At 34.0% G+C, this 12265-nt stretch overlaps 5 protein-coding genes across 5 annotated transcripts; 2 read left to right on the top strand and 3 right to left on the bottom strand.

Moving 5' to 3' along the window:
• Positions 1 to 1980: 1980 nt before the first annotated feature.
• On the top strand, positions 1981 to 2939 carry RO3G_05739 (uncharacterized protein; the record flags this gene model as incomplete). The annotated part of the gene is made up of 2 exons (XM_067660329.1): positions 1981 to 2125; positions 2890 to 2939. 2 exons carry the CDS (start codon positions 1981 to 1983, stop codon positions 2937 to 2939), a joined length of 195 nt encoding a protein of 64 aa, XP_067516430.1.
• Positions 2940 to 4283: 1344 nt separating this feature from the next.
• Positions 4284 to 5456, bottom strand: RO3G_05740 (uncharacterized protein; the record flags this gene model as incomplete). The annotated part of the gene is made up of 3 exons (XM_067660330.1): positions 4284 to 4310; positions 4371 to 4952; positions 5019 to 5456. 3 exons carry the CDS (start codon positions 5454 to 5456, stop codon positions 4284 to 4286), a joined length of 1047 nt encoding a protein of 348 aa, XP_067516431.1.
• Positions 5457 to 5890: 434 nt separating this feature from the next.
• Positions 5891 to 6153, bottom strand: RO3G_05741 (uncharacterized protein; the record flags this gene model as incomplete). The annotated part of the gene is made up of 2 exons (XM_067660331.1): positions 5891 to 5925; positions 6087 to 6153. The coding sequence occupies 2 exons, from the start codon at positions 6151 to 6153 to the stop codon at positions 5891 to 5893; spliced, it is 102 nt and encodes a 33-aa protein (XP_067516432.1).
• A 306-nt stretch (positions 6154 to 6459) lies between these two features.
• RO3G_05742 (uncharacterized protein) lies at positions 6460 to 8697 on the top strand (the record flags this gene model as incomplete). Its single annotated transcript, XM_067660332.1, has 10 exons — positions 6460 to 6606; positions 6654 to 6704; positions 6759 to 6828; positions 6879 to 7006; positions 7070 to 7160; positions 7213 to 7712; positions 7778 to 7971; positions 8032 to 8148; positions 8207 to 8300; positions 8356 to 8697. The coding sequence occupies 10 exons, from the start codon at positions 6460 to 6462 to the stop codon at positions 8695 to 8697; spliced, it is 1734 nt and encodes a 577-aa protein (XP_067516433.1).
• Positions 8698 to 8910: 213 nt separating this feature from the next.
• Positions 8911 to 10185, bottom strand: RO3G_05743 (uncharacterized protein; the record flags this gene model as incomplete). The annotated part of the gene is made up of 6 exons (XM_067660333.1): positions 8911 to 9197; positions 9249 to 9274; positions 9332 to 9685; positions 9746 to 9816; positions 9881 to 10071; positions 10128 to 10185. The coding sequence occupies 6 exons, from the start codon at positions 10183 to 10185 to the stop codon at positions 8911 to 8913; spliced, it is 987 nt and encodes a 328-aa protein (XP_067516434.1).
• Between the last annotated feature and the right edge of the window lie 2080 nt (positions 10186 to 12265).

Below are 12265 nucleotides of genomic sequence, written 5' to 3' on the forward strand. Positions count from 1 at the left end.
TATAAAAGCAAGACTTATCAGATCATACTGCTTTTCTCTAATAGTTATATTTCACTAAAAGCAATCTTTGATTCATACATATTCTGTAAGAAAATTATCTGAGGTATGATATCCTCAATGCTTGGTAAAAATAAAAACTTATCCAAAAAGTAACATATTTAATGTTGCTATAAAATAACGATATTGGGAATATTAATTACCTGAATCAAATCTCTTTTGATAACTGCATTCATTCTTCTTGATCGTAGTCTAATGGTTATACTATTTTTCTTGGCCTTTTGGATGACTGTTTCAACTTTTGGATTGGGTATGTTCAAAATGTCATAACTTTAAACATGTTTTTCCCGTTGCAACATAATGATAAAGAATCTATGGCTATCTGGTAGGCTTGCTCCGGGCTTTCTGACAGAACATATGGCTGACCGTCAAGGGAATGACTCTCTTATATGTAAAATTTATATAAATCCGTTGTTAATAACTTAATAATCTTTTCAGAGCAAATAAATGTCTGGTGCAATTATATTCCTTACTATTTCCTACTACGATCCAATTGTTTTTTGTAATTCTTTTTTATTGATACATTGTTTAATCTCTTTGATATTTATTTCATAAATCATTAATAATAAATGCCCTCTTTGTACTATGTTTACATTATCTTTTTCTTTATTAAATAAAATTTTAGGTAATTTATTAATTTAAAAATAATAATAATTTTTCATTTGATTTTTGGTTTATAAAAAAATACTTTTGGTTTATAAATTAATCCCATCATTGCCAATAAAAAGAGGCTCAGAATTGACGTTTTCCAACATTTAAAAGTAGGTTAAGTAGATGTCAAGTACTACATTAATAAAAGAAAATCAATTTAACGTCTATTATTAAAGCGAGTACCATCACCAGTAGAACTGGATCAGTGTTGATTGTTCTCCCACAAATGAATTATCGTACGCGTACTTCAACGCTCGCAGTAATAAAAGAAATTAAATAGATTTCCTTTTATAAGTAAGTTGTTTTATGTCATGGATTTTTATAAGAAGAAAGGTATAAAGGGAGTAAAGCAATAGAAGAAGGGGTGGATTGGTTTAATAAGAAAAATGTTTTAGAAAAAAAAGTACAAGTACAAAGAAAAGAAAAAAAAAGGGAAAAAGAGAGAGTATTTATACGCATTTTTGTTGTTAATCGTTTGACCTCATCCTCCTCTCTTCCTTTTTCAGCTAATTAACTATAGAAACAATAGAATAGATGTAGTCTCTACTCTCATAATAGCTTCATGTAGTTATATTTTACGTGCTATATCTTTCATAGTAGCTTATCACTCTTTATATCTCGCTTCATCTCTTTCTCTTTTTTTTATTTTCGCATAAAAGCAAACCTTAACGAGACTATCTTTTTTTTGAGGAACAAAAAAATAGATAAACAATAAACAAAAAGAACGAATGAAAATAATCTAACGCGCGTGTGTAGGACAAGAGATTTAATTGTTTGAGAATAACCTTTACTATCTTGGCTGGGGTATCTCTTTTATATAAAAAACGGTAAACAAACCGGAATCAACAACCACAGACTATATTTGATTGGACCAGTCACTTTTGTACCTTCTCCCTATCTTCCTTTTTTTTACAGTCTTCATTTAGTCTTTAAGGTATTTTTTTCAAGTCGTTAGGATTAGTGATAAATCCTGTGCAAGTCAAGCAAGCAATTGGTATCTGGTATTTTGACATGACTATTGCCAACCAATCTTGTTAGCTTTTTAAATCATACTTTACAAGCGCTTTTTATTTACTTAGAATATATATCTTGCACAATATCCTAATGACTGTAACAGGCAGAGATTCGCAGCTTTCAATGAGTCCCCGTTCTTTTTTCTTCTTTTGTTTACTCATTAACAATTCTAAATCCCGTTTACCCATGAAGGGAGCAGTAATTAAGGAATGACGCCCCACCCTTTTGATTTGCTCATCACTTTCACATGAAATTGTCATGATTTCAAACACCTACAATCAACCAATCAACCAAGCTGTATTCCTTGCTATTATTCCCTTCTGCAGTTCAAAACCATTTCTTATTTTATATAAGCAATTTCACGCTTCTTTGTTGCCTTTTATTTTCATAAAGGATAGTAAAGGTAAAAGAGAGAAGGATAGGAAAAAAAGATCGACAGCTGTGTGTAACTTGCTATGTGAAAAAAAAAAGGTTATTTTTAGAGAAAATAAACAATGCAATCAGTGAATATAGTCTTTAAGGCTATTTGATTAGTATTGACAATAATTCTATTAGCATTGACTTTTTTGAGGTACAGCAATAGACTTTATATAAAAAAAGTAAACTTTGTATAGTTTATTGTTTGGCAAGCTTTACATAAAAATGGGATTTCTTGTATCACCCTCTTGAGGCTAGAAGGATTGGATACGAGGATGATATATTGACTCGCGAAGATTGGGAAAGTATTATTTCTTTTTATGGTGTTTGAAGTTGCCCCTCTTCTCCTCTCTTCTATATGTGTGTATAACCTTCGTGTCTATGACCACCCATATTATTATACCTGTAATAATTAATATAATTAAAAACAAAAAATTTTGTAACTCTATAAAACAGTTTCAAAAAAAAAAAAAAAAAAAATAGCGTTTGTTATCTCTTATCAAATATATATTCAACCCACAGGGCTGGACGCCACAGGCGAAGCTCGCGGCAGGCGGCTAGTTCCTTTTAAATAAGTATGCATTATCAAGAAGTACAGCGTTTCCGCCCACCTTTTTGAGAAAATTTGGACAAGCTAATCTGGAAAAATATTCTAACCACTATTAAGAAAATAAATTAACCAGCGTTTTGAAACTTTATATCATCCTATTTTCATCTTTTAAAAATGAATTTCTTTCACGAAAATGGTAGAGGCGGAATTGTTGATGAGCCTGGAAAAGAAGCGCCTGCTTTCGTTGTAGATTCATCATTTCGCATGACGAATTTGACAAACCTCCACAAATATGTTAAAATACAAAAGTGGTTACTGAACCTGAAGCACCAGAGAAGAAGATTCCTTTCAAAAAAAGTAAATCGTACAACAAACTGACCTAAAAGCCAATTGAATGGGTAACACAAGGCACATCTAATCAATTTTTACGACAAAAGTCTTACGACCACTATACAAGACGTAGTTGAAAATTTGGTGAAAAGCTTTAGTTTGACAATCAAAAAAAAAAGCAGAGTTGCTGAATTTATGCAGGAAGAGTGCAATCTTAGCCTCAAAGTTACTATACGCCACCCTGTGGGAAGTAACAGTGATAGGACTCTGCAACTTTGTAAGAAATTCGCGGAAGAATGGGTACAGAGGAAAGACATCCTCTATATGCAAAATTATGTATTTCTCAATGAATCAGGCTTTGATATAAATCTGCGTTGTACAAGAGGTTGATCGAAGCAAGGAACTCAGGCAATTGTAGAATCACCCTCTGCAAGAGCGGCCTCTCATATATTTATTAGTGCTATCTCAGCATTTGGTATTGTGAATGTAAGTGTAAGGGATCCAGGCAATGTCAAGAAAAGAAATGTTGTAAGAGCCACGAAACGAAAATCAATTGGAGATATGGCACCCACCATACCTGAAGGAACGACAATCGGCCCTTTAACGTTCGATTTATCAGTGACGCGTTGGAAAACATATATGAATTTCCCAACATAAAGGGACTTCATTTATTATGGATAATACCCTCAATTCATAGTCCAAAACTTGTCGACCCGGTCATCATTGAACGAGGCTATATATCTTTGTTACCTTCCACCCTATTCCCCTGAGCTCGATCCCATTGAAATGTTTTGGAAAGTTTTGAAGGATAGTGTAAGAAGAATCCAGTTAGTAGGTGCAGAAACTCTTAATTCAAGGATCTTTGACCGAAACGAAGATGCTCCTGTTGAACATTTGCAAAACTTCATTCAACATTTTATATATTGTTCCCCTAAGTGTTTAAATAAAGAACCTCTGTAGTCAATTTGACCAAAAGCTGATCAATTTATCAGTTCTTATTTCCGTTTGGCATTTGACCAGAACACGAAAGCAGATGAAATTTATTTTTAAGTAAAGAAGCATTTTTCTTTGTGTAAAGTAAAATGCATGGCTGATAAGTTTATTATAAACAGTTGGATCATTAACGACTGAAGAAGTAATTGTTATGACAATAAAAACATCAGTTGATAAATTAGCTTATATGCAGATACAAGTACAAAAAAAGTAAATATGAAAGAATAGAAAACTCCACATGTTTGGAATAATTATTAAAAATAATTTATTATTAATTTTTGCTGTGCTCTTTATACCACTAAATAAATAAGAGAGTACAGTGAGTCAAAGAAAAATGATTTGTTCAAACAATACTTACAGCTATACTAATCTTGATGCCTTCATCTAAGCCTACCTGAGGTTCATAACCAAGGATTGTTCTTGCCTTATTAATGTTGAAATAACGAGAAGACATAGCTTGCTTAATCCTTGCGCGAGATAAACCTTCCTTTAATTGGCTTTTATCCCAAAATAAAAGTTTAATATTAAAAATGGATTCACTGATTGCTGCAATCACTGAACTAGCTCCCTTAGATAAGACAATCTTTTTACTGTTTGGTAAATAACATCCATAAGTAGCCCATACGCGAGAAGCAAAGTCCCAGAAAGGAACAGGTGTACCATTTGTCAAATTGAATGCTTGTCCTGCTGCGCCTGAATTAGGGATCATAAGTTTCTCTGCAGCCAAGACATGAGCATAAGCTACGTTGCCAACATAAGTAAAGTCCATCAGCGATTGGTTGTTGCCGATTTGAAAACGATGTTGACCACGTTGACATACTTCAAGCATACCAGGAATCAGTTGTCTATCACCAGGGCCAAAAATGGCAGAAGGACGAATTGTACAAGTCAATAAGCCCTTAACACCATTGGCCTTTAAAACTTCTTTTTCACATTCTGTCTATAATAACAATATAAAAAGTTCAGGCACACACGCTTTCTATCTTTTGATGCACTGCAACCTTACTTTAGATTCTGTATAAACATCAATGGCCGTTGATGGATAAGGTGCGCTTTCATCAATGTTTACCATAGGTTCGCCATTGGAGATAACACTTCCTGAGCTTGTTACTACCAACACTTTAATTCCTCTTTCTTGACAAGCCTTGATGACATTAAGTGTTCCTTCGACATTGATGGAAAAATAAAGATCACGAGGAGGATTGCTCGAGTTTACGTGAGGAGGAGAGGCTGTGTGGATGACAGCTGTGATGCCTTCGAGAGCATTGTAGACATCTTCAAACTTGCGAAGATCACCTACTAAATATTTAACATCTGATTTAGGTTCTCTAGGCTCTGAAATGTCAAAGACAGAGATAGTAGAACCGTCTTTACGAAGACGAATCTGTTCTTGAACGTGTTGGCCTAAGAAGCCATTGCCACCAATAACCAAATAGGAAGCCATTATAAAAAGAAAAGAAAAAAAAAGAGAATGGAGCGCTCTTTTATTTCTTGCGTTGTACTCATAACAAGTAGCTGCTACTAGCCCCGATTTATTAAAGAACCTCTTTTGTAAAGCAACAAAAAAATAAAGCATCAAAACAAGTCTCTTTTTTTTTATTTTATCTTTCTATGCATGGTCATCATCACTATCTTCATCATCTCCTCATCTCGATCTCAGTTTTGCCATTTTGAAGGATTTTCTTCACGTTCTTCTTCAGCTGCTCTTTTTGTTGAACTATCTCTCAATCTGTATGTACCATCTAACTTGGCTACAGCGTCTGATTTTGTCTTTGAATATTCAATTTTCTAATGATACGTGTCTGTTAGTCAAGGATTTTTTTTTTCCTTTTGAATTTTCAAAACTTACAAGAGCATGTCCCAAAAATGTAAATCCATTCAAACCTCTTTTAGCAGTTGTAGCAGAGGCAACACTATTATATACAACAAATGCTTGTTCGCGCATTTTTTCTGTTTTTTTAATTACAATATCCAAGATGGGTCCATATGTTGAAAAGAGTCCATATAAACAAGCTTTAATCTCTATTATTTCTAAGTACACCAAACATAGCGCGTTCATCTATTTTTTTATTACCTTCAACGTTGGCACGACCCTTGATGTTTGTAATGTACAATGTCTGACTAGGATCAATGGAACTCATTTACAAAACAAATCTCAATTTTTTACGTGGTTAAAATTATTTTTTATGAATGCTGTGACGAGTTCTTTTATTGCTCAAGTGACATTTTCCATTTATGGAAAATATGATGCTCATAAAAGCATTGAAAAAGATAAGCCCTTTCGCTCGCTTTCTCTTTTTCATTGCTTTTTTTTCTTTCTTTACACAATGAAAACACACATACTTGTTTCATTATTTCTTTTAAATGTATTGATTTTAGCACAAGAGCAAATCGTATTTAATTCGTTATCAACAGAAGAGCAAATATATCATCTGACGGATACATTAATGGAAACAGATTCCATTAAAAAATCATGTAGTAGTTGCATATCGTTATTGCAAATAATAAAGAGACTATCTTTTTTCTCTGAGCCATTTCTGATATCTAGTTTAACAAAGATATGTAAACGAACAGGCAAAGTGGATGATGAAGTCGTAAGTATATTTCTCAAGTTATCATTAACTCGACTAACCCTTAAAAGTGTGAAGGTGTGATCAAAGAGCAAGCACCTATTATCCGCAAAGTTATTCCTGTAAGCCATAAAGATAAATATAAATGATTACCTTGGACTAAATTGTGATGTTAGACCATGGATATATCCGGCCGGGATGGACATCTGTTATGCGCAGCTATTATGAATTCTTGCCCTTATCCAGGTAAATAGCATAAAAGTTTGCATAACAAAGTGACTGATTTATCTGGCTAGTGGTTGAACAATGGAATGTCACATTTCCCAAGCCAAAGCCTGATCTTGCTCAGAAGCCAATAGAATCTGAAGGAAAAACATTTACTGTATTACAACTAAGCGATTGGCATATTGATCCAGAATACCACGTAAATAAATTGAGCCTTAAATAGTAAGCAAATAGAAAGGACTAACGTTTATGGATTGTATAGTCTGGTACAGAAGTATATTGTGATAAACCCATCTGTTGTAGATCCGCTTATACAGACTATACAAACATTACAAAAAAAGCATCCGTGTGGGGTACAATGACAGCGCTTGTACTTTGTTTACACAACTTATTTAATTTATATAGGAGAATATAACTGTGATACACCGATAAGTTTAATTGAATCGTTACTTAGGTATATCCCTCAAGTAGAACCAGATATTAAATTCGGTATCTTGACTGGTGATATTCCTCCCCACGAAGTTTGGTCCACTTTACCCTTTGGCAAAACCCAGCTAATCCAAGATGTATCATATCAACTACTTCACGATTACTTCGATTCTCCCTTTTTAGTAAACTCCATACTGTACCCTGCCATTGGCAACCATGAAGCAGCACCTACCAATAATTTTCCTTTGAATCATTCTAAAATACCTTTTGGAAAGGATTACCTCAATCTAATGTGGCTTTACGAGAGTTTGGCTCATAATTGGCAAGGCTGGTTACCTCCACATTCTCATTCATTGATTGAGAAAAATTCAGGCAGTTATTCAACAAGGCCAATGCCTGGCTTAAAGTTGATCAGTTTGAATACAAACTTTTGTTATGTGTTGAATTGGTGGCTTTATGAACAACCAGCTAGCAAGGTAATAAATCCTGATAGTAACATGAAAGTCTTGATTCTCACACAGATTCTTAAACAAAAAAAAAGGATCCCAATGGTATTCTTGGTTGGTTAATAAAAGAGCTTCAAGATGCTGAAGATAGAAACGAACGAATATGGATTATTGGACATATTGCGCCTGGTGATAGTACATGCTTTCATGATTATTCCAATTATTATTCTCAAATTATTGAGCGTTACTCTCACATCATTTCCGCACAGTTCTTTGGTCATACCCACAAGTACGTTTTCATGTACATTAGATTATATTATGTTCTTACAACAGCTTCTTTTTATATTAGAGATGAACTCACAATATTTTATCGAAATGGCAAAGAGAGAACTGCAGATAACGCTATTTCTGTTGGGTACATCGCACCTTCCATCACACCCTTCTTAAATTTAAATCCAGGTTTCAGGTAAAGAATAAATGATAGTATGCTGACTGAAGAAAATTCATATTGTTGTTAAATGTAGAACATACAAGGTTGACACAAAGACTTTTGAAATTGTTGATTCCATCACTTATATCGCAGACTTGGATAAGGCTACTGATCTTGATCATGAGCCAGTAAGCAGATTTCGTTCTTTTAATCTGCCATAAAATAACATAATTTTTCTTTTAGAACTGGCATATTGAATATTCTGCGAGAGAGGCCTACAATTCAACTCGGGCACATCTAGCTCGTTCCAATTCACCACTATCTGCTTCGTGGTGGCATAATGTGACTGTAGATATGGAGCAAGAAAACTTGGACTCGTTCAACAAATACCATCGCTTTATGTCAAAGTCAACTTCTATAGTCAAAGAATGCGACGAGAGATGTAAAAAGAATACAATCTGCAGTATCAGAGCAGGCAATTCGGAACATCGATGTGATTATGAGTCTGATTTGTTTGAACCCAAGCGATATAAGCCTGAGTTGCACCTTTGTGGTCCTGCATTATCCAGGAATTTTAAGAAATAAATATACAAAAACTTGAGCCAATTCCATGTTAACTGTATTATTATTTGCAGTACAAAATAGAACTCTCGCTTCCTTTCCGCTGTTGATTACTTTAATCCAAACATTAATAACGATTTGAAATTTACTATTGTTTAAAATGAATTTATCCTAAAAAAGACTAGGTCTGCAATTTATTATTATACAAAAAAATAAAAAGAAAAGACAAATGCTTCATTATGATAGCGCAGTGGTGCATTGAATAACGGACTGCTTTTGGGCGGTTCGATGCAATGCACCTTTAACTTGATACATCATGAAAGTACTTGCAAGCATGGCTATTGTCAAGCAGGCAAGGGGTAAACGCATAGAAAACATGTTATTTGTATTCTCGCCCCAGCTCATCAGTGCAACCAACAAGACACCACTGATATTTCCAGCAGATATCAGATAACCTGTAGGAATGATTTTGTTGATCGGATAAAATAATTCACCAGTAAACTGAATAATAGCAGGAAAAAAGGCTAAATTTAAGTATAAGTAAAAGAAAAGAGGCGATTTACTGCTAAACATACCGTATGATGCAAGATCAAACCCCATGCTATACAAGAGCACTGTGATTAATAACGATCAATAGTTTCTATTTCCATCTTTTTACCATGCAATCACAACGCCTGCTAAAGATCCAATTTCAATTGAAGTAAGTAGCCCCACTAAAGTAAGCGCAATGATAAGCGACAGAGATCTACTCAACTCTCTGTATTTCAGCGTCTTGTCTAGATAATAACCTGCCAGAACACTTGCAAATGACCCAGCAAATAACATTGCAGAACCTAGCAGACCTATAAATGTTTCATCCACATGAAGAGGTGGTATAATGATTTGTGCAAGTAAAGTTGCTATGGCACACTGCCCGCCCATAACGATTCCAAAGGCTGCAAGGATATAGATGAAATCTTTTTGTTTCAATAGTTTGGCAGATTGTTCAGCCGTGTCCATACCAGATGGCGTACTGTATATTAAATTAATCGGCCATTCTGTTTTTCTTCTTAAATTATGAGTAATGACTTACTGTTTCTCATAGGAAGGGCGTTTTTGAAAAGCGATCCATATCATGACAAGAGCCGCAAGGCATATAATGGACTTGTAAAAAAAAAAATGATATAATCTTATTTTCAACAAATAGCCTCAAAAAAAGTAATCATACCTGAATAAGAAGTAAATTGGGTATATCAATGCTACTTGTAGAGCTTTTAACAACCAAAGGTGTCAAAGCGAATCCAACGCCTACACCTAGACTATTGGCTGATATAGCAATTGAGGTAGCAATGTTAACCTCATCTTCTGGAAACCAGGCAACAGCCAGCTGAGGAGGAACAGAAAATATAAACACTTGTGCTACATAGTTCATCATGTTAAAATACCCGTGTGTTCCTTTGTTTTTGTTTACAAACCAACAGCGGCCATTGTTTGTCCCAAGAAGAGGACGGCAAATCCAGATATAGAAGGCATGGCACCTAACCATCGCATCCCACCTGCTATGGCGTTCACGGTAGCCCCTATAAGAACCCCACGTTTTAGGCCACTACCGCTGTTGTGATTTGTATCTTGAAAATACTTGAAAGAGAATTGAATTAAGAGAGGGTAGGTAAGCATATAAATGGAAGATAAAAGATTGATGGCATTCGTAGTATAGCTATTGGTGACATGAAAATAATAATGTATAAAGATGTATAAGCATGGAGCAAACGTGATCCACCTGTTAGCAAGAGTGTTAGATGAGCAAAATCATTTAGAACGTTATTGTTACAAACATCAAAGCGTTCGAAAATGACAAGAACGAATATGAAAATAACACAAGCCATCTATGGCTACTTTTGCGGCTCTTTAATAAAGGCTCAAGCTCTTCTTGATGATTAGGTGACATGAGTGAATGAAAAGAAGAAAACAAAGCTTTTTTTCGGTACATTTTAATACCTGTGCAATGAACGGGATTGAAATTTTATTATAGACAGTGCTTTGTCTTGAATGCATAAAAAGATGGCAAAAAATAAAAAAAAAGATAAAAAATATATGAAAGATTTTATGTGTAGCTTTAACCAAGTTTTAAAGAAACTAGATGAAACATGCTATTCACTTTGGTTATTCAACAGAGCCACTATGTTTATTGAACTCATTGTCATACATGACTCGAAACAAACAACGATATGAGTGACAAATCATAATGAAATCATAAAAGGTGAAATCGAATTCCTTTTATTTTAAATATCCATTAATATATTGTGCTCAAGGCCATTTTTTGATAGCTTCAATTGAATCATTCGTCCCTTTTATCTTGAAATAATCCGAATTATTTAGAAGGATTCTATGTTTTGTTATTACACAGGTAACAAAACAAACAAACATTCACACCTTGATTTATTCATACTTTTCTGTGCATATCAACAGCTACTTTTTTGGACAATTAGTTTTGTAATGCTGCTGATATTTGAAGGAAAGATGATAACTAGACTGAATAAAACTATTGCTTCTGTCTTTATGAAACCAAATCTATGTTGCTGCAAGTTACTTGAAACTAAAAGCACTCTTTTCTTTGCAGACTAATGCATGCATTATTCTCTACATGGCATAAGCAACGTAAACTCGGTTTGGAAGAACTAGAGATTTCTGGAGGATACTGTGTATGGATGGATATGGTTTAATAGCTACAAATAGGCAATGATGGGAGGGGGGTTTTTTGAAAAGAGTTGATTAGAGTGTTTCTAGATAAATATAATGTTTATTGACTCTTTGTCTGTGCAAATTAATTTCATTTTATCGACTTGTGATCATCATGTTTTTCTCCGGATTTCCAAGACAAGTAAAACAATTGTGCACCCCTTGTTTTATTCATTTTTATTAATTTGGAAGAATATGTATGAGTTAGCCATACAGTTTGATGCAACTCAAAAGGACCGATAGCTGAAGCATACTTGATTTCACTTAATATTCACTGTCAACTAGTAGACAGGCAGCAGAGGGTTTGAGTAAAGAGTAGTGCTCTTCTTTAATCTTCCATAGAAAGACCAGATGAAAGATAGGTAGCATATTTTTTTTTGTAAGCTAAATGGATTGTAACATTTTATAATTTTGTTCATAAATGAAGTTGTTATTAACGTAAATTTTCATTCATGGTATTCATAGTGATTTCAATAGAAAATGCTTTATATGAAAGGATAGCATATGTATTATTTCATATATCAATAGTTATATTTAATCATTGACAGCACTAATAAAGAATGAATAACATGACAAGTTGTTTGAAACAAATGTTGACTTCTTATTTGTTGGTCTGCAGCTAAAAACATTTTTTTACAGTCTTGGCTGCCCCAGCAGACAATCTAGATAAGGGTCTGTGGGGTTTATAGGTCAAGGAGGACGAGAAATAGGAGGACAAAAGGAAAGGTTAAACATGAGTTAGAATAAATTCAAATAAAGAAAGGTTTATAAACGAAAGGCGTTTACAGTTGCTATAGTTTATTGTCAGTAGATGTTGGTTGTCTTACTGGCGATACAAAGATGGTTTATTTCAAAAATCAAATTTTTGGTATAT

The sequence above is a fragment of the Rhizopus delemar genome, genomic scaffold, assembly GCF_000149305.1.
Source record: "Rhizopus delemar RA 99-880 supercont3.4 genomic scaffold, whole genome shotgun sequence".
Taxonomy (NCBI): domain Eukaryota; kingdom Fungi; phylum Mucoromycota; class Mucoromycetes; order Mucorales; family Rhizopodaceae; genus Rhizopus; species Rhizopus delemar.